Source organism: Polyodon spathula, chromosome 27 (assembly GCF_017654505.1).
Source record: "Polyodon spathula isolate WHYD16114869_AA chromosome 27, ASM1765450v1, whole genome shotgun sequence".
Taxonomy (NCBI): domain Eukaryota; kingdom Metazoa; phylum Chordata; class Actinopteri; order Acipenseriformes; family Polyodontidae; genus Polyodon; species Polyodon spathula.
Genome location: NC_054560.1, coordinates 4268392 through 4291552, shown reverse-complemented (window position 1 = coordinate 4291552; position 23161 = coordinate 4268392). Strand labels below are relative to the sequence as shown.

General features: G+C 41.1%; 1 protein-coding gene across 1 annotated transcript in view; it reads right to left on the bottom strand.

Moving 5' to 3' along the window:
- Positions 1-311: 311 nt before the first annotated feature.
- LOC121301442 (insulin receptor-like) overlaps positions 312-23161 on the bottom strand; it is a 53258-nt gene continuing 30408 nt past the window's right edge. The window contains exon 3 of the mRNA XM_041230838.1: positions 312-660. Within this exon, the coding sequence (XP_041086772.1) occupies positions 338-660 (323 nt within the window). The 3' untranslated portion in view covers positions 312-337. The remainder of the gene's footprint in view (positions 661-23161) is intronic.

Genomic DNA, 23161 nt, shown 5'->3' with positions numbered 1-23161 from the left:
GGTACTGCGAAAGTCTACAGTACAGTAAGTTAACGTAACATTATTCAGCAGGTTTCATTCGACTTTATGTGTGACTTTAGAGTGATGCAAAACTTTGGGCTATAGCTTGGCTGTCCCACAATAAAGCTTGTATTAGTCCTTGAGACCAGTTTGAACATGTTGTAGCTGTGTCTGTTTATTCTGCGCTGTAAATTAATAGGATGATCCCCATTTAAAGCCGACTAATATTATCCCCAATTTGACAAGCAAGCCAGTGGAGCGTATATACCAGCGTGTATGGTACAGCGTCCTATACAATACGGTGCGTGGCAGCACACAGCGAAGCCAGGGTTGGCACTCACGTGGTGGTGTTCATGGTGTATCCCGATGGACACTCTGGGATGCACTCCCCGTTGTGAATGACGTACTGGTCGCAGCCCTCCTGCGGGTTCTTGCACTTGTTGTGCAGTTCCTGGCAGAACTCAAAGGGGATGCAGCGCCAGCTCTCGAAGCGGTAGAAGCCCTTGGGGCAGGTGGCGACACACCTGCCCTGGTGGAGGAAGTTCCGGCACGCCACGCACTTGCGGGCATCTTTGGGCTCCGAGCAGCTGCCCAGACACTCCTCATGGCAGCAGAGGAGGTTCTTCGTGCAGGCTCTGTACTTGCAAGACGTCGGGCAAACTGCAGAGAAAAAAAAAGAAATACAAAACGTGTTAGCGAGGGAAATGTAAAGCAGGAGCTTTATTTTGTTGAAATTTGAGTCACGCATTCTACACTTCAACCTTAGGCATACTTCACGATGGTCTTACTTGCAAGCACAGCTAAGGACGGGACCTGTTAAGACTATTTTTCAAAAATCTATCCCAGGTATTACTGTGCTATGAGCATCACTAAGACATCCAGTGTAAAAACTGCTAATTTGAGAGCGTTTACTTGATCAACAAAACAAACAGGCAACACACCAGGACCCTGCTGTACTTCTGTTTCATTTCCATCTTGTGCCAAAGTTCCGCAGAAGTACGCGACAAAACCAAGAGGTTTACTCAAATGCAGAAAACATCATCACTAAGCACAGACACAGCAGATCCACTGTAAGCAAACAGGCTCAGTCATCAATGCACAACAGAGTTGCTGTCACTTTCGTTTCAATTTGAAATAATGCAGAGCTGCTTCTGTCCAGCCCTTTGGAAAGTACAGCAGAGGGTTTTTTTTTTTAACTGGCTGAGGTTTTTTCTCAATTAGTTTTATTTTTTTTTTATGTTTTTATTCTCAGCTGCTTTCAACGCCTCAGAAAACCTTCAAAAGAGAGTGGTTTGGTTTAATTAATCAACAGCAATTGCACGACCTGTTAAAACTACTTTACTTCCAGTGTCAGGAGAGACTTTGTCCTCGTTGTTCTCATTTTGGAACTGGTTTGATTAACTTTCAGTTGCCAGAGCAAGGCATTTTAGAACAAATCATTCAGATACTGAGCAACGGATTTTCCTTTCTTTTAGCAACAAAAATTAACTGAATTGGGCATCGAACGCGACATACAGACAGAACCACGGTTTTACGTCTCATCTGAAGGTCCAGACTCAACTAGAGATTAAATAGGTTTTTTTGTTAGCACGACAGCTTCAATTCACAAGAGCCATTCAGAAAACGCATTTGGAAATGTAATGAAAAACAACACACAATGAGCTGCCCACTCCTCCAAAGCGTTTGAATTGAATATCAAGCTGGCCAGCGCTTGAATTAAGGGGATGTGCCCATTCGCTCACATCCGAATAAAGGATCTGTTATTACCAGCAATGACATCACTCAGCTGAACTGTGTTCCGAAAAAGAACAAAATGAGAAATGTATGGCTTTGGTTTGGGCAGCAGTCTCCCATGTGTGAAATCCCACTACTGTATTTTGGACTGCAGCATGCAATTGCTTTATAAAATCGGTTTAAAAGATTTTATATGTTGTACTTCTTCAGGGATAGAAAGAAAGACGCCCCGTTTCCAGTTTGATCCATTTCCGGATTTGACAATGGTCTTAAACTGTCTTTAACGGTTTGTTATTCTTACCTGGTTAAAGGGGTCCTAATGGCAGCCTATGAAACCAAGGTTTCAAAGCCATGCTTATTCCTGCTTGGGAACAGCGCAGCGCATGTACTGTGCTTTTAATTTGTTTCAAACCCTGGTCGTTGCGAGATGGCTTTCTGGCAGCCTGGTGAACAGCTCTGTGAGACAGACAGTGATCACAGTTCAACATCATGCAGGACGTATTTATTTATAAAAATTGTTTTACGCCGGTGATAAATCCTCACTTTCACAAGTGTCCTGGGAGTCGTCCACTGTGACAGCAGGCTCCATTCACTTTAGAAACACATACATAATTTAAAGGCACAGAACAAGTTCAGACACTGTATGAGAAATAATTCAGTACCAGTATCGGGAACTGAGGTGGTGTACTTACTACTGGAAGATATGGATTGCAATACACAAGATAGATAGGAGGCTGTGTGGTCCAGTGATTAAAGAAAAGGGCTTGTAATCAGGAGTTCTCCAATTCAAATCCCGGCTCACTCACTGACTCTAAGCAAGTCACTTAACCTCCTTGTGCTCTGTCTTTCGGGCGAGACGTTGTTGTAAGCGACTCTGCAGCTGATGCATAGTTTACACACCCTAGTCTCTGTAAGTCGCCTTAGATAAAGGAGTTTGCTAAACAAACAAACAAATATATATATATAGATATATATACAAATTATATATATATATATATATATATATATATATATATATATATATATATATATATATATATACACACACACACACACACACACACACACATAAAAGATAGGACTATGTTCCTCTACAATTCAGAAAATTTACAAGGAGATGTTAAGTATTTTAAAAGGTCATTTAGGTATTTCAGGGATCTAACTTACTTCAGAAGTCTTAATTGAACTCTTCAAGGCCCCCTGTGATCCTCCTGGGAGGTTTTCAGTGTGTAAGTATATATATATATATATATATATATATATATATCTATATATATATATATATAATATATAATAGATATAATATATATAATAAATGTGTGCTACTGGCAGAAGACCTTTCTAACTTCACATGAGGCTGTCTAGGGGAACACTGCATTACTCAATATTTGCATAGCGCAAACCGATTTATAAAAAAGAAACCCCCTTTACATAAGCAACTTTTACGTGCTCCAATTACCTGGGCCCCTGACTTTAATTGCCCGTTACAGTGCTGCGTGACTGCGAGACAGGCTGTAAGCATTCACAGAAGGACTCTATCTTACATTATGCACTTAAAGGGGAGTTCCAATAAGCTGATAAGAAATTGACAAAAAGGCCCTTTATTAACTGCACTGTACAACGTATCCCTTTAAGTTTCCTGCTGGGACCTTAATGCTTCTCCTTTTGATCTATAGCTGAATTCCTCTGCTGCCAATCTCTATCTTCCGCAAGACAAAGGCCAAGAGTCTGCCTGGCTTTGGGGCAGCTCTTCACGCAAGTTGTGATGAAAGCCCGTATAGCAAAGGCGGGGCCCTTACTGTGGTTCTAAATGCCGATGGAGTCATGTGACCCAAACCTGCCAACATTCTGTTCTGCTGTATTCTGTAACGTTCTACCCTTAAGTTCCTGTAATGTGCTGAAAGGCAAGTTAATAAAATAAGTAGCATCATCCAAAAAAAAAAAAATATAATAAAATAACAATGCCAACTAGAAATGTTGAATTAGTGCTTTGTAAACGGGAATGAAATCCCGAAATGCAGGCTGTATCTACCTTTACATGCTGTATCCCACCCAGTGCAGGAGGGCACATCAACATTTACATTCGCTCAATATACATCTATCCAGCTAGTGTATTAACTGCAACCCCCTCATTTAACTAGTAAGCTTGCGCATTGCTGTATTGTTTACCCTTCCTATAGTACAATTCATATTTCACTGTACTTGTAGGGTGTTACTGTTTACCGTTCGATTTGACGGGGACTCTTGGTGCAGAACACCATATTGTTTGTTACCCTTACAAAGATACTGTACAGTACAACAAAGTGTTTTTGTTTTTTTACTGAGGGGGAAAAAAAAAAAAAAGTCTATATAATAGCCACATAGCGGTGAAATCCTAAACTATTGCTAACTCTCTGGAGCGGCACGCTTTCCAGCTTTTAATTTCATACATCACTGGCAATGCGGCGTCGAAGAGAGTCCTAGGAACTTCTGGGTAGGTTAAAAAAAAAAAAAAAAAAAAAAAAGTTCCAACAAAAAAGCGCTGAATTGAAAAAATGAAAAATAACCCAAAAGAAAAAGAAGCTTAAAATACGTGCAAAATCTGCACTATAACATTCACGCAACATTTAATTTTTTTTTCCATTGCATGCACAGATAGCAATTTTACTATGCGCCTCATCAGACACTAGTGAGTTAGATTATTCTGCGTGCATGTTCTCGACACGTTCTTTATACACAGCGCTGCTGTGCAGACACCCACAAGCAGTGAACACACAGGCAATAGAAAAGATCACCAAAGATGAGCGCAGTGGCAATGCAGTCACATTCATTACTCATAGAAATCAGGGCTGCTCTTCAAACTGTCATCCGAATTTCAGAGAGACTGCGCTGATGTATATGGAACGAGGAGTTCGGTATTTGCATGGGTGAAGATCAAGATCCAGACTCCAGACAGAACTGCTCCTTCATCTCTTAGGAAAAAAAGGACGGTGCCCCTAGGCACAGTACAGACTCAATCACCAGTGCTATCAACACTTTTAATAAGCTACAAAACGAACACCACCACAAACAGGTGCCTCCTTTTAGCTGCCAACAAGCTGCCCAGGAGCAAAGCACCCAGAGAGCACGTACACACCAGACACATGCATGCATTATAAAAGACAGGCCAGACACAGACAGCATGCACAAACCAGACAAGCACAAAGCAAATACCCCTGACACTACATGCCAGCACATAAACAGCACAGTTCAGATTATTTCTTCATGAACAAATCACAGCCAGGCAACACTGCAAGACATAAAAAAATAATAATAATGTACACGCATAATATTACAACATATATTGTACACCAGCCCCAAATAAACGTTTTGGAAGCACAGAAGTGATCTGTCCCTAACTACAAGCAAGGTATTGTCTGTCATAATAAAATGCCAGAAAGTGCTCAGTGCAGTAGGTGGGGAAACTTGTATACCTAATAATAAATCAAATTTCTTTAAAAAGGGAGGGGCATCAAAAGTATGTAATGAAAATAGAATAAAAGTAGAACAGTTTTTGATTGCAAGTAACAAAAAATAAACATAATTAAGTCCCGTTCTTATAGCAGGTGGGAGACTTATGACAGAACTGAATAATGCATACAACAAGAGCTGTAGTAAGCATGAAAAAGAGGGGCAGAAATTGTCTGGTTTAAAATGGTCTCTAGTAAACTGGTCTGGTATGATTGCAAAAGTGGTGCCTAGTTCGTTCTTTCTTTACAGGAGAACTCACAGTTCAGTGACAAATCTGTTCAACTTCATTAGTGTTATAAAACCCCTCTGTCATGTGACACTATGTCAGTCCCATAGGAGCACAAACAACGTGGACCCCTCTCTCCCTCCTCACTCTGTCAGGGTGGCCGTCGAAATGCCTGTCTGCAAACCCCCCCCCCTCGCACTGGAGTGCAGTTACAAGGGAAGGGGGGGCGGACAACAGAAGCTGGAGAAAAGGCCCCTTGTGATCAGCCTGGGAGGTTTTCAGTGGTTTTACAAGCGCTCCCTGCTCCCTGTAGAAAGCTGTTTGGAAACACTGCCTATGCACTCCAGCTCCACAGAAATCCACGTCAGAGAGTGGCTCAGACCAGAGAACCGCCCTCACCCTTAGCCAATGTGTTTGCTGGCTGGGGAAAGCAGCCATTGAATGGCTTCTTCTATCTGTCATAAAGAGAAGCACATCATTAACCCCTTGCTGTAGCCCAGCATGGTTCAAAAAAAAAAGCAGACAGGGCACAGACAGCAGAACGTTAAAGGAATTAATTAGGTGGACAGGCAGGAGAATCTGCAATCTTTTGCAATACGGATACAATTCAAAGCATTGGCACACAGGAAATTTGTTTTGTTGTGTGTGTGTGTGTGATTTGCATTTTCTCTTAGTTTTTGTTTGTTTTTACAAGCTTGCTTCCTTTGTACTTCCTATGCTCTGTAACTAACCACAGAATCCAATGAAAGAGCGGTCTGTAATGTTATACCACTGTATCAATCAAGGCTATTTTTAGGTCAATCCCTTTCCTGCCTCATCCTGGTTTCTTTAAAAAGGGGTCATTACCCCCCTGCCGCTGTTTTAATAATCTCATCTTCAAAAACTCTGCAAGTGTGTGCAGTCATACTGCTAAAGGCAGTGTCAGTTTGTTCTACTGTCTTCTATATCAAGCGGGGGCAAATGCAAGCATTACTATAGTCCAATGTAATTACTACGCTTTTTGTGATTATTTTAGCCAAATTATATTTCTCTTTAAATCTACAGTGTGTCTGTACAAGGCTAGTCTATTCTATCAGGTTGTCGATACAGACAAAAGTATTTCTGAATCTGCCGTACATGAGCTGTTATATTCAAATTTCTCTTCTTGGATGAAAGCGTTGTCTTTTTGGATCATTCTAAAAATCTTACTTGCACTGCTCCACTGAATGCATGCAAAATCACAAGGTAGTGTACATTTTAATTTTGCTTAACTGTAAAACAGATCACAGCCTATTTAAGGAAATGCAAGATCCAACACGAAATGCTGAAATATTAGGAATAGATGCATTCGCTTGACTACGTCACAACAGTCTGCGGTAATAAATTTAAGCTGTAATCCAATTCCATTAGACACACACACCTGCATGTAACGCACAAACACCAGCATTGAACTGATGAGAGCAGCAAACCCCAAATCTGGAAATAAAAAGGGAGGGTGGATCTAGCGATTCAACACAGACACAAGCGCCACTTGTCCCTGGGACTTGCCAGTCTCTTAAAGCCGGGTCAGAGATGCAAACTGTACTGCAATACTTACGTCACGGAAATGTATCTTTCCATGAAGAATAAAACTCCAAGGTCTGTTTACAAAGCCAGCTTTGACAGTTTAGATAAGCACGAGAAGAATAACACAGCAGGAGAAATGACGAGTGCTGCTTGCTTCCAAAGTTGCAACCCCCTCCAGCCTCCCTTCGTGCAAAACATCCAATCAAAATGAAATGAATGTAAATCTCATTTCCCAGAGGGGCTCTACCTACAGCTGAGGCCAAACGTTTTGCATCACCCTACAGAACTAAATTTGCTTCATAAAGTCCGATGAAACCTGCTGAATAATGTAACGTTAACATATTGAATTATATACCGCTTTGTGGTTTTCCACATACTTAACAAAAAACTGACACAAACTTAAACGTGGCATTTCAAAATCTAACATGAAATACTGCACTACTGTTCTGGCTTCTGACATCATTCTGTAGTTTCTTTGATTACATGACGTAAAATAAAATATCTAAATTATGTTCGCATTACATACACACACACACACACACACATATTCCCTAAGAAATTCTAAGTTTACTTGCTCATGCATTTTGAAAGAAATTAGGACTTACAGCAAAATAAATAAATAAATAAAATTGGTCATTTTAGTACCAGTCCCAGTTTAGGCATTAAAAGGACCTGCTAACAACACAAAATCCCAAGCAACGTGTGCTTGTTTTTTTTTTTATCAGTATGGATTTTCCTGCAGGCTCACAAAACTGTCTTGCTCCAACAGGTAAGACGGGTGGTTTGCATTGGCAACAGTTTTAACATGAAATAAGTCTGCATAAATTCAAGAAATTTAGAGGAACACCTAGCAGGGCGTGTGCCTTAACACTAGAACCGCCACGGTTATAGTCACATCTAAAACCACTGCTGGCAGTCATTATGACACTTACATTTTAAACAACATCGATATTAAAATGAAAGACAAACTATCGTACACAACTCAAACACGTCATATCAAGCATCTGCACAGCCGACGTTGAGCATCTGCACAGTGTATTTAAATGAACAATTAAACATAAAAGGGTTTATTTTCTAACTTCCCCACATATAAAGCATTACTTAAAAAAAAAAAAAAACTATAATAAAATAAACATTTCAAAAGAAACTAGTGTGTAAATAGGTATATGCTACCCATAACTTTAAAACACATATGGCTGGTTTCACAGATCCAGATTAGCACTAATCTTGGTTTACCTTACCTAAATTAACATTGGGTAGTCCAGGACTAGTGCTAATCAGGCCTTGTGAAACCAACCATTAATCATACAGTGCGTTCGGAGGTGAAAATTACCAGAATTCATTGGCTAATGTCTTTTATCGCTCAAATGCCTTTTTGTGGTTTTCTCTCAATGATAAACGTTGACCTTATTCTAGCCTGTTATCTTAATTCATTCAAATATATAAAACAACCCCATTCATTCACAAAGATCCTTTACCACAGCCAGAACCCCGAGTTCAATGAGTGCACACACTCTCCTCAAACAGCGGTGGCTTTGCTAACAGCCTGCAACACATTGAAATCGTTCACTCACTGAATTACACTATCTAGGATTCAAGAACAGGCTTCAGCGTAAATTCACAAGCTGTTTTTTTGGGAGCGGGGGGTTGGTTCCAAGGAACGACTAAACCAGGCCCCCAGCTCAGTTTGTCAGTCGGCCGCTTTTCTGCGAACACGGCTCAATCTTTCAGACAATGAAACTGTACTTTGTTCAAGTTAGTTGGGTCCTTCCCTGCTTGCCTATTAGCCCTGTGGCTAACAGGCAAGCAGGCACCAGGTCAAGGCACCCAGCTTCTTAGGAAAGACTTAAAAGTAGCAAAATATGTATCGATGTGTTGCAGAAATAAACCAACAGATAAAATAACGAACTCTCTTCAACGCAGCACTCCGAAGTGGCAGACCAAGTCCAGAATAAATAACGCAACACAACAGATCACTGGGTCTGAGGTATCTGCAGTAGAGGTCCTCCAAGTGGCAATAGTAGGGGTGACTTTGCTTACTTACTGTAGTGAGTGAACTGTGTCGTGCAAACACTCCATCTTTGGAAAGCAGCCAATTCCCTTGTATGCATATCACCAAAACGACAAAATACACAGTGTACCGGTACAAAGAAAACATGAACACTTAATGACGTGCTCCCTGGGATTGAAAAGTGTCTCAGCTCAGATCCGGAAGCCGCTTCCTTTATCATAGCTCCTGTGTCCCAGGGCTGCTTGCACTAATTTGTTTATTTATCTTTGCTCTGAGTCATTACATTGCAGCCTGCGCTGCTGCTGCAGGGAACGCTACTGACTCTCCGGCTGGGCTGACATGGGAGTGGGTCGGGCCCGGCTGGGTTCCTGGCAAAGGATGCTCTGCAGGGCTGGCTGACGTATCTGGGAGCGGAGGAGTTTAAGGACACCTTTCTTTGTGAACACAGGGTTTTTGGGTTCCCACCGGGCTCGCAGCGGTGTCGAGTTGGCCCCAGATTATGTGAGCGGTCAATGTGACGCATCAGCAGTCGGGAAACTCACCAGTGCCTATCGTGAGCGGGTTTCGGAAAAGGATATTGTTAAAGGAAACAGACAGAAAAAAAAAAAAAGCAATAGGATTTGACACCCTCTGAAAATGCACGATTAGATTTTTTTTCCCCCCAGGATTTAGGAGATATTTCCCACATTTATTTGGAAATAACTGTTCAAAAAACAAACAAACAAAAAAACAGGATATTAAACAAAATGCTAGGATTCAGTCTATTGTGAAACTTTCTCAGTACAGCATAGTTATCCGCATGACACTGTATAAACTCATTCTGCGGCAACCTTACTAAACTATAAACATGTTTGTCTAACTTACCACGAAGATTCTTTCCAGCAGTAGGATGCAAACAGAAACCATTTTGCTTTTTCGAAAAGATGAACCAACTCATGACCACAGGATCTAAATGTTGTGATCTATGTTGTGTTTCCAAGGATGGGAGTTTGAAACTGCCTGGTTTTAAAGTTGCCCAATAGTCTCTATAAAAAGAGGTGTCTGGGGTTACGTGCAGGTCCCCCAGTCTGTACAAGTTCTATAGATTACTGAAAGAAGAATGCTAACATTTTGATGTTGCAATTCATTTTAAATACCACTTTACACTCAATAAACAAACTGCCCTGCTCCTGCTTTATAGCTTATAGGCATGTTCAAGGTGTTGTTTTTCAAAGGTTGCATAACACACACATTTTCAGTAGGTGAACTTTAACATAAGTGCTCGCTGTGACATCACCTCTTTCCAAAACACTCTAAATAATTTAGTCAGCTCTTCCTTAGAGCCACAACAACGGGATCTCGTTACAGTAAAAATCGATACACTTCCGGAAGAGTTTACTGGGATTTGGGTAAGGGGTGTGTGTGTGTGTGTGCTTGGCTCTGCTGCCTGCAGCACTTAAGACAACTGCCATCTACAGCAAAAATAACCTTTACATTTGTATCGCACTTTCTTTTCCTGCGTTGAGCACGCTGCAAGTACATGCCAGGTAAATGCAGCAGCTCAAATCAATCTGCCTAATTCACTTGTCCAGTCTGGATTGGAACCCAAGTCCCAGTGCCCTAAAGCATGGGCATGCCCTCATTTTTAAGTCTTTGAATCTTGTGAGTCAGGTATACCACAATGCACCACTGCTCTGTGCCCCCTCTCCTTCGTCAGCAATAAATGATACCACAGCCCTGCTTAATACTTCATCTTTTGAACAGCTGTATTAAGTTAAAGACAAATGCAGTTTACTTGCTACACAAAATCATGGAGAAATCAACCCTACATTGAGACATCAATCCTCATTCAGCGGGCAGGTTTGGTAGAAACTTGTTTACTAATGAAGCAATTTCATGAATCTGTGCGAGGGGAAATTAGTAAAATTTAATTATACACTGTTCCCTAAAGCTACAGAATGGGAACACATTAAAGGAATACTACTCATAGCCAGTGACTTGTTGCATCACTTTGTAATCTGATGAAGCTGCTTGTGTTTGGCAAGGTACGTGCATTAAAAGGACCTTACCTCAGGAAACGGAGGGTTCAAGGGGAGCAGTTTAGATTACAGTCTATGGAACCAGAAAGCAAACAGCAAAATAAACTGGGATTTAATACAGAGGCTCTGTAGGACTCCCTGGTATCACTGTTTGGCTGGCTGGCTGCCAACAGTGGCAAAAGATTTTGTGCACCTGGTCAATGCAGGGGACTGGCGTGGCATCCACTTCAATATTAATAATGCTGCTGCTTGTGCTGTGCTGTGTATCTTGCACTACAACAGCTGTGTAGATTGTCCTTCTGTAGTGAGGTTGCAATATACAGAGGTTTACAGTAAATCATGACAGCATTTCATTACAATATATTAACCCTTTGTGGTCCTACGTCAGACCAGGTCCGACATTACAATTTCCCCTTTCTAGTCCGATGTCGGACCCTGTCCAACATCATCAAAAAGACGTCAAGCACAGGTCTCTAGTCGTTTTTTTCTCCGGAAAAAGCAGAGAAAGTGATCAGAAATGGATTTATCAGTATGCACGACTATGAAGAGGTATGTGAAAAATACAGAGAACAAGGGGTGGGGCTTGGCTGGAGATGCAGTAAAGTGTGTCCTTTTGCCATGCACTGCCTTTTAAACCTGTTTCACTCTGAAAAAGGATTACTACTAACACAACTGGCGATTCAAAAATGGGGAGAAAACTGGGGTAAAAAATCATTGGCAACAACAACTTTTATAAAAAATCTTTCAGTCTACACGACCAAGCTGCGAGGATCTGGCACCAAAGACAGACAGCCGGTACTGTGCCAGACAAAATTTGTACAGTTGGAGGGTATGGGGATTATATTTTAACCTCTGTTTAGATCATTTAAATAGATCTCCCGAGCATCAGTTCTACAGTTTGCAAAACATACGTTTGCATCCCCCGAAATAGACTCCTCCAGTGCTCCTAAAATGACCTGCCCCTCCTGCCCACAGTGTCAGATGAAGGTCTCTTATAGCCAGATTTGCTTGCATGCCCTTTGAAGGACTCAATATGACCGGTCCTTGGAACGATATAATTCACTTAAACCACTAAGGTTTTAGGTGAATATGCAATTATGTAACAAGGAACCAGTTCATAGTGAAAACAAAATATATATATATATATATATTAGATACAGTACAGTGATTTACAACTCTGATCATGTGGTTGGAACAGCAACCAAAATAGCCCTCAAATTAAATTTGGAGTCTTCTGTTTTATTAACAATTTGACCCCTGGCAAGAAGCAAAGAAAACCACAGAATCTCCTTGATAGTCACAATACACCTGATTCCAAACACAGTACAGTAGAAACAAGGATCTTGGTGGGAGTCAACATGTTACTCTACTTCAGCCCTAATGCTTCACCACTCGGTCTACTAGCTCTGCACTGTACCGAGCTTTAGGTTAAGGTAAAGTCTGAGAATTTGGGGCATAGATTTTGTTACCTTTCCCTAAATGCTTATTTCAAGCACCTGGAGTATTTTTAAGGCAGGAGAAAAACTTCAGAGCTGTACTGTAATGCAGTTTGGCTAGAAAGGGCAGTACTCATTCAAAACCCAATTGAAACACAAAATCAATGTTGTATGGCTAAAAAGAGATCAATAAAGAAAGGACTATTGACAGGCGCAGAAAGAGGTCATTTTATCCTTAAAACTTGTACAGAAAGAAAAATAATCCTTTGTTTTGTAAGTAATCTGAAAACACCACTAATGTAGTTTAAAAGGGAAAATAAATACACTCAAATAAAATACCTATTAATATCTACACTGTCCTTAAGCTTTAAGGACATTCTGTCCTTTGATCTGTTACATCTCCAGTGCAATATACTGTATAGTATACACACTCAGGTGGCACTTTGGCAACACAGAGGAGTTGTAAAACATGCTTTAGTGGAGCGTAAGATGGCACTAATTCACTCACACACTCCACCACGTGCAAACAATGCCAACTACTTCATATTCATAACACTTTAGCAGAGTCTGGATGCCAGAGAAAGTGAATTACATTAAAGGATTCTGAACTACATCAACATCTGTAAACAGTGCACAAAACAACAAGCAACAGGATCATCTAATTATTATTATTATTATTATTATTATTATTATTATTATTATGGTTACAAATCTACATTACATAAATTAAATGTTTAAATCTTCTATGAAACTAATTGGCTGTTCTCAAATGGTCACAATATCAACATCGATAGGGTTACACTGAACTTTCCACATCCCTGTTTAATTAATCATTCATTCATTTTTCCAGTCTATTCCATTGTCAAGTCCTTCGCTATTATAATTGATCTTCAGCAGGGTCAATTTACTCATCAAGGAGCTGGCCGAAGCACAGCGCTGCTCTGGCACTGGCTGGGAGAGCCAGGGTTGCCAGCTTTCGATTCAGTGTTTCGGTGTGAAATTTGGAACAGGAAAATACGCTTAGGGCTGCAGCCCAGGTGTGGTGTCCCAGCTCAACTTTGGAAAACATTAGTCACTTTCTCTCGTGCATTACAGGGCAAACAACCATAAAACCAATGCGTGCAAAGGCTGTGGCTCACATCTTTACTGCTTTATTTATGTAGTAAAAAACAAACGCAATTGTGCAGAAGCTGGATGTTCCAATATGGAAAGAAGACGTTGCAACCCGGGAGGAAAGATTACCGTGCCTTCGGAATCTCAGACAGCTAGTGGTGCGAAATGTCAAAGCAAATCTTTGTGGACAACCCAAGCAACTGGCCGCAGAGCACACAAGCACCAGCAGAACAAGACAACTTGCACGTTCAATCCCTGAAGTACGAAAGACTGCTGCATTAGGAACGCAGCAAACTATCTACTTTCGTAGTGGACCAAACAAGGCGAGAACTAGCATGTGAGAGACTGACTGAAAGGCGGGCTTGATATATGACGTGCAAGAAGTGGAATGGAACTAGTGCTGGGACAAATACCTTTAAAATTAACTACACACAAGTAAGTTGGGGGTCACACATCGTTTGTGCATTTTCAACACTTAGTTGGGCTAGCGAACCACTGCACAGCACCACTTACCAGATGAAGAAACGACACTCTGTATTGCCACAACAAATACACAGAACTGTGCTGGACTGTTTGGGTGTCTGGCTTCTTAAACATTTGAGCTTATTACTCAAGTGACTGTTGTAACGAATGAAAAGATTTAGATGCCTGACCGACACATCAAGCAGAGCGAGGGATGGCAGGTCTATGCAGTTTTGTTTCCTGGGAGAGGAAACAGGGACTGATTGAAAAGTCCGTTGATCTTTTCTCTTCTCAAACCTGGCGTCGTTGACGGCAGCGGCTTCCCTCCTCCCCCTTCTGGAAGGAATCCAAGCCTGTAACTTGCAGTGTTAAATAAAAACAAAGACACTAACCTACCAGCGTAAAGGAGACTGCTGCGCCCTCGGCTAGTCATGTGACCTGCTCTAGCCCCACCCTGCTGTGCCGCTTGATAAGCTGTAGCAGTAGTAGTTAGGGGTCTTTCAAAAACACACTGAGCGCAATTCTAGGAAAGGAGACATTCTTAGGAAATAAACGCTACCACCTTTTTCTCCAGAATATAATCAGCAGTAGGTCTCACACACACACTGGCACCGTCTTATTTTCTATACCCAATGATTGTACATTTTTCCTTAAGGGTGTTCATTTCACCCTTTTGTTGTTAGCAGGCTGAAGCATTTATTTTTTTTCCTACTGAAAAAATAATAAAATGAATAAACAGTTCTGAACATTGTTGTCATTTAAAATTGCCATCAATTGTTATACCTGATGTGCAAGGAAAACCCATTTCTGACATTCTGTCATTGTAAAAGGGTTAACTCAGTGAGCGAGTACTATCAAAACATCTTACTGAAGTCTCAAACTTGATGACAAATGAAACTTAGATTCTACCCCGGCAATCTATTTACTTAGAAGACAAGATGACTCGAGAAAACTTCAGTTATAAGATTTACTGTATCAAACACCATTGCCTGTGCTTAGGGGCAGGCCTTCTAATTCGGGGTCATTATAAAGCTGTTTTTTGGAGCACCAGAGCATTGTGTTCACTGACCGCAGCTCCTACAGCGGATTACAGTATAACAATTTGTGGAATGGCATGTGCCTGCATAACATCATCACTGGGATGTGCCATTCGGCCGTGTTTTAATGAAAAAATGCATTTCATACAAAGTTTCTCAACTTGTCTTGCAGAGATCTGAAGATGCACAAAGCTGGAGAAAATCCCAGAGCAATGTCTAGCTGGGAATATATGAAATAAAACTCTGTTTTGATGCATCACCCCCATAGCGAGACTGCAGCATTGAAGCATATATCAATACGAATGGAGCAGTACAATAGTGACGATGTACACTGCAGAGCAGGAGTATGCAATATTAATATTGCAGTGTGCTTTTGGTATGAATGCAACATCTATCACACATTATACACCAGCTAATACACACAAACATTGCAGACCGATTTCCCCCCACACACAGATATATAGGTGTTTGCAATATTTGTGTGGATTAGCTATTGCGTACGGCTCTCCCGCTTTACAGCGCTACAGTCATGACCCATGCGATTTGTGTTCTGACTTGAATGAAAGAATGAAAATACCAGTGTGACGGCATTGTGGGCAAACGGGAGACATGGTCAAGGCACCTTATCTCTGGTTCCTAAACACGTACAGTTTTGCCAATAGGGTGCACTAACTGCGTGATACCTCGCACAGGGACCAGGACAGAACTCAGAAATACAAAGAGCAGCCTTGCAATGCCTGGTTTGCAGTCCTCCCTGCCAAGTCGCCTGTCCATTTATTCTTCTAAATGTTCTCCAAGGGTTCGTGCCAGGTCTCTGAAGTCCAGGGTCGAAGGAGGAGCAGGTCGAACTTGATATTCCCCCCGACAAGCCCTTTTGCTTCTCAATGCGATTCACTGCTCGATCATGGCATCACAAAACCAAGCAAAAAAAAAGGCTTGAGGAAGGGTAAGTGCCTCTTTAAATCCTTCAATGAGAACACTTCACATTAAAAGACTGGCCCTGGATGTCGACGCTGCCTTGATCTCCTTGTTAAACAAAGAAAGAAAAGCTCTCAGAAAGGGAACACATGACCGCACTGACGCAGGAAAGCTTATCGCGTAAAACAACAGGAGTCATTTACGATGGCACAGCCAACGCATTTGAACTCTGAATCCACAGAGGTTTGATTTCAAAGCATCAGAAAGATCTGGGCACAGTGCTCAGAGACACCCAGCAAGGATCACCTCGTATTAAAACTAAAGGTGCTGAACAGCACAACCCCTTTCCAAACTGAGGGCTGCATCAGATCACTGGAAGTTGCATTGCTGGGTTGCAGGCATGGAGTTAAGACTCCTATTGCAAAACAGTTTGAGCCACTCCAGCTTTTAATCGTGTGCAGCATGAGTTACACGTGTCCAATTAAAAACTACAACCCGACGAGAAAGGGGTGGGGGGTTCGTGATTTTAAAATCGCAAAGTACTGTATCCGCTGGCACTAAAGAACACAAAATAAAACAGAAAGACATGAGCATTCTCTGAACTGCCAAAAGTAAAAAATAAAAAGTTATTTTTACATAAAAGTTGGCTTTTTTTTTTTTTTTTTTTTTTTTAAGAAAAAGCTAACCTGACTTGGGTTGTATGGAATGCTCTGCTTTAATTAGTGTAATCAATCTTCAGGACTACAGCACAAGGTAACTTGGCAACTAACTGGGTTGCTATGGCAAAGTGGCTTGTCATGTGCAGGTGTAGTTGGTGCAGTGCTCAGAAATAACACACACAAGACAGTGAAAGTTCAATAAAACAGCTCCTTTATTTGGCTGGGTTGCGTGTCAACAACACCTAAATAATAAGCACGTGTTCTACACAGCCATGTGTATCGCTCCTTGCAAAACAAGGGTGAAAGACAAGAGTTTGTGAAACAGGGGTGCAGTGTGGTCTGGATTTTGGTTCTGGCTAATAGCGACAGCTCCCAGTTTGTGTTAGCCATCAAACACACCCTTAGTATCGCCCCATGCTATAGCTAGTTCAGTCACGTCTCCTCCAATCTATGACTGACACATCGCGTACCGCGTTGGCCGAGGACTTCAGGCACTGTGACTCTGTCCCCTTCCTGGATGGCAGCTTTCCAACTGACCCTGGAATGAACTGCCAGACCAACCAGTACGAGGCACTCTGTTCCTGTTACATAATGCTCTCACAGATTGGGAGGGAGATTGTTGACTAAGAGTCATTCTCTCTCTGTCACAGTTGCACAAATCAAAATCACAGTTGATCTGAATTGGTGCAATCAATGGTGTCGGGAAGCGACAGGGTGTTTTGCTGCATGGGAATTAAACATTTGCTCAGGACTGTGTGCAAGTTGCATACAGTGAAGCACATGACACAGAGCATCACTGGGGAAGGAAGCACACAGAACGTTGAAGTGCTAACAGAACATTTGTAGAACGCACTGGTGTCACGTTATTTCTTCAATAGAAGGACGATGCAAAGCAAACGTTGTGCAACTATCAACGTGTACGGTTACAAAATTCCCAGGCACTTACAAATACAGTGCCACTGCTTCCTGAGAAACCTTGGACCCAGACAAAAGAAAAACTAATTTTACTTCCCATTAAAGAACAACTGCAACGTGCCAAAAAGAGACTTTTACAAGTCCTGTTTGACCTTATACTTCAATCTCAGTGCCATAATACTGAAATTACCTTGTTAGAGGTATAAATAAACAACGGGTGCAAATAGGTAACAAAACAGCAACAGCACACAGATAGAATTGTCAAGGGCTGTTCTGGCTTTCATCAGCAGACATCAACCACAGCAATCAGGCTACGCTTGCATGGAGACTGTTATTCAGACACGTGTATCAGACTGCCACAGCCGGGCTCTCTTGTTTACAGAATTGTAAATGCTGCTCCGGCTGCAAAAGAGAAAAGTCCTGGGAACTGCTGCCTGACAATTGTGCCAGCTACAAATCAAACACTTACACGACCTCAAGAAACCTCAAGCTGCTCACAAACATAACTCAGCTGCCCCATGAACCTGGCCAGGAACAGAAAGCCTGCATTTACAGCCCCCCCCCAAAAATAACATGAGAAAAAGTGTTATGCATTTATTTATGACAGGACACACACACCAGCCTCCAGGGCAGGACGAGAACAGAAATGAATGTGGTCTTTGTTGTTTTCAGGAAGCAGCCCTAACAAATCAAATTACAGCTTTTGTTTTATATGACCTTGTCAAGCCAGCGCGTTCTTTTTTTTTTTTTGTATCAAGGAAGTTTTCTCAAACAAACACGTTTACTTACTATTGCTAAGGACTTAAAACTGGTTAATGATTTATTTCACTTTTGCATTGAAATGCAAACATGTTTTCCAATTCTAGGACAGCAGCTGCCAGCAAACGTTTAACCCTACGAACACTTAAAATGATTTTGAATGATTAAATTATTTTTTTGTTACCATTAGGGGTTTGTTTAGAAAGGAAAACCAATTAACAACATAAACATCAAAGCCACAAGGATCGCACCAGTGGCAGGTAGGGGCAGTTACATTATTGTTTTGAGTTGTGTCTTGCGAGTTTTACACTGTTGCAATCAAGGCATACTGCAAATAATTCCTGTAGTTCTAATAATCACAAGCTGAATCACACACATTCTTTCACCATGCACACAAACCCACAAGAGCTGGGATGAAAAACACCACCCACCTGTCTTGCACATGTCCTATCTTGTATGGAAATATTTGTCTCTTTGCTGTCCTGATCTTGTAATCTTTCCTTCAGGTCACAGATCTGCTTAAGCCTGGAATGATCCACTGATGGCCCAGGAAATATACCAGTCAACTGCTTCATTGCACGAGTCAGTAAAACGTTCTGCAAGTCTGCGTTACATATTTTCATACTAGAAGGATACTGTCTGTGTGATGCATGCACTGCCTGAGTCTGCCAAGACACATTTGCTAATAAATGATACAAAACCTCACTTAGATGAACATTAGTAATGTGCTTAATCTGACAGTACTTAAGTGCAAAGCTGTCTTATAACATCAATGAGTTGCTGCTTTGGTCTGTCATCGTTCCATTGAGCTGGTCTGTTTGTGATGTGGTCGTTTCATGACCCACAGTTTGAGAATCACTGATGATTTCTCTTTCCAGTACATATTTTCAAGATCTGTAGAAGGCAGTAAAATACAGAAAAACAGGATCATGAAAGAAATGTAACTGGATAGTCCTAATGTACGATAACACACATAGCGGTAGAGTGGGCCCAGCCTAATACTATCTGTTAAATATTCTCATCTGGGTGCTTAATATTTACCACAGCACCACTTCTATATTTTGTGGGCTGTAAATCTGTGTTGCTTGCAGTTCCCCCTCTTCGCAAGGACTGATGAAGTCGTCGTCTATGAACAAATTATTAGAAAGAGAGAGAGAGAGAGAGAAGGAACCTTCCTGGTATATTAGAAGACAATTCCTGATAAGAAAAAAAAGCATTATCGCTACTAAAAAGCGCACCTCCACCTGTTGTGAATTTGTTCATTTTAAATGATGCCAGCCAGCATTGCTAATAATGACGTGTGTTATGGTTAACGTACAGTTGTTCTGCCACCTCAAATATGCCAAAACTTCTCCACTGTCTGAACCAGCCCTCCGTGAAAACCCTGTACAGGAGGTATGTGTAATTAGTACTTCAGGAAACGGCAATGCCTCAGACACCTGGCTCCGCTTGTTTGACTCCAGTCCTTTTCAGTTTAGTAACACACCGGGGGTAAGATATCACCTGAGACACCCCACCCCACTACCTATGCTTACAACACAGCCATCTCTGCAGGTAACCGAGCCACGCCTGACCAGAGACCTCTGTCATTTCAAGGCCCTGAAATTCCAAATGTCTGCATACCAGAAAGAGAGCAAGAGAGAGAGCGGGAGAGCGAGGGGGAGGGGGAGGTAGGCAGGGTTTTCACATACAGATACACAGGTTGCTTTTTAGAGGGTGTACACAAGCACTTATCCCAGCAAAATGAACATGCTCACTTCACTCAAACAGTTCCAAACTCATAACGTCAAAAGGAAGGGCTTAAGTGTCCTGTTTGGCTTGCTTCCTTTTTTTTTTTTTTTTGGTTTCTATATCAACCGACTGCTCCAAAAAAACAAGCAATGTATCTGCTGTGACTAAAGGTGACGTGAGATTCTAATGCGACAGCGAGAGACAGTCCAGTGTAAACGGAGGACATCTGCTTTGTTACTCTGTTCCTCCTTTGTTATGTTATCGATGTAGGGACAGTATGCCTCTGTGTATAGGGTTGATACCGCTACAGAAAGGAAACCGAGTTCTGTATAACTCGTGAGATAGAATAAGTCTCACTTCCCCGAAACGCTGCGTCTGTGCCCTCTCTTTGAACCGCTCAGCGACCCCCATCAGTATTTTTTTTTCTCTTTACCCCACCCCCAGAAAAAATACACTGTAATAACATATGATGCTTTCTACACAAGCAAAAAACACTATATGGCTTCTTTGCACAGCAGGACGTTGATAAACTAGTCAGTAGTAAGTTTAGGATTTGAGTGTTTTCCGTACTTGTCAAATGTCTTGAATCTGTTCAGCTCAGTTGTGTTGTCCCTTGTTACGTTTTTTCAATTATCAAATGCTAACTTTGTATCTGCTTTTGTAACTACTGCTTATGGATCTGGTTCTGTATCTGGAAGGTAGGCTATTCGTTTTTCTTGTGTGCACAATCAGATTCATTTAGAAGATCCGTCTACCTGTAGAGACGTGCAATATGTAGCACACACTTGTGTAAATCCTACAGTGATTCATTAGTTATGAAAAATTTAGCATCTGGAATATATTTTTTAATATAACTTTTACGCGCTACTGAATTTTTACTTTTATATAAATCAATTTAAAGTTTTTTTTTTTATATAAAAAAAAAAAAAAAAAACATCTGCTGCACTGGACACAACAATATTTTGTGAAAAATCAGGGTGGTAAAAAAATACAAATAAAACAAAAGTTATAAAAGTCTGAGAGGTATATTCAGGAAACAGCTTAATAACAAGCAAAAAGGTGAATTGGCCATTTGAGACAATGAGATTTGTCAGGATGCTTGCCTTTGTTTAGATGTTGAGCAGTTATTTCCAGGATGTTGCATATCCAGGATGTTGTATTTTGGCACTCTTCCCCCTCTGTACCTCGATGCAGTGACAGCTCAGTGGAACTCGTTTCATGCAGGGCTCCTCGTGTGCCCCCGCCCCCTTGGGGCCAGAGGTCACAGCGGGGGTCACATTCTCTGAAGAATGAAGAGGTAATAAAGTGGCATTTCCTGGCCACCAGCATAGTGGTCTGCAAGACTGGGCTCCAAATACAGACCCTGAACTAACTAACCATTCATTCTTCGAAAAATACACAACACAAGCTGTAATCATGTTACTTGATACATTCGAATTAGGAGTAAGTGAGCATAAAAATATAGTTACAGAGAAATTCAAAATAGGTAGATGCCAGTTAAAAATGCTCCAAACAAAAGTAGCCTGTCCATAAACAAGGGCAACGGCACTTAACGGGTTAATTATAGAGCACATATTTTAGACTCTGGAGCTACTCCACACTCCATCAACAGAAGCTTAAAATGCATGGCAACAATCTTGTGTAAAACCTCACAATGGCAGTGCTCTGTAGATGCCTAAAATGCTTCAAATTCCAATATAAAGGCCAGGCTTAGTTTAAACTACACAGAACGCATTCAAAACACATTTCAAATCAACCGGAACCAACAGAAACTAAATCTAGTTTTGTTGGACTGGTACTTAACTAATAACTAATAATGCTTCTGATAACGATGCTATAATGCTTTCTGCGGTTGCTGTACAGCTGTTTTATATTTTCCTTTTACTCTTCAAAAACGTTTGTTTTGCAAATTGCCCATCCCTTATATTTAACTTAAAACAAGAAGGGGCATTTTTCACATGACTTAATAAGGGAAAGAGAAAATTCTGTCATTATTCCTTTTTAAGTCTTATTGTGTACTAAACACCAGGCCCTATTCACAAAGCTTTTGCAAGGATTGTTTTTTGGAGCGAAATTAACCTTCTTAGTTAAACAGTGCTTTGCAAAAAAAACAAGAATAAACTAATCCTGCTTATTCAGGAGAAAACACCTCTTTTTTACTGAAATATCAATGCAGTAAATAATTAATAGCACAGCTATGCAGAGTTCCCCTTGTGAGCAGGAAGAGCAATGAATGGGGCAGCCCCAGAGAAAACTATATTATTTTTTTACAAGCTGCAAGACATTGTTTTGGGTTTGGTTCCTAATTCTCTCCAAACAACTGCTACAGGAGTTCCTCACAAAGCTTTAACCCGGGGAGTTATTCAAAGAATGTCTTTGATATTCACGATAGTGCTCCAGTCAGTTTCTGTCTTCTTTACCAACAAATGGGCTTACGGTGCTGCACAAGAGGGCTTGATTCACAGCTGAAGTTTTTGGAAGACGTTTCTGGTAGAAGTCATAACGGGAAAAAAAAAAAAAATTATGTGGTGTGTGCATGACCATGAAACACATTTAACATGCTTGATGAGCACAAGCATACTGAAGCCGTGTGCAATCTGGTTACAAATGTTTTTTTTTTTCTGTTGTGATTTCTGGTTTTGTTTAAAGCTCCTTGATGTTCAGCCCTTTTGTTGAAAAAAAAAAAAAAAAAAACAAAACACACACACACACATTCTTTAAATACCTCAAGGGCACTGTACTAAATTACTTGCTTGTCCAACTTTCTGAATAATCTCCACAAAAATAAATGCGACCACAAATGCCTTAACAGTTCCTTTAAAGCCACCGCACCTTGCTACTGTTGGCACATACAGTTCACCTAATTGTTTTATAAAATACACAGCTGTTGTGACTGCTAACCTTGTGACTATCCCACATTCTTCTTGAATGAGCGGCAAAGGTGACGTAAATGGCAATGTCTGATGTGAATGTCCCCGAGCTGTCAGAAGTTAAAAGGCAGGTATCAGATGAACAACACAAAGCGAAGAATGAGCCACGCTGGCAGGATACTGACTGGCTCGCTCCCTCCCTGGCAGTGTACTTATCCCTCCAAGAGCAGGTGTACTA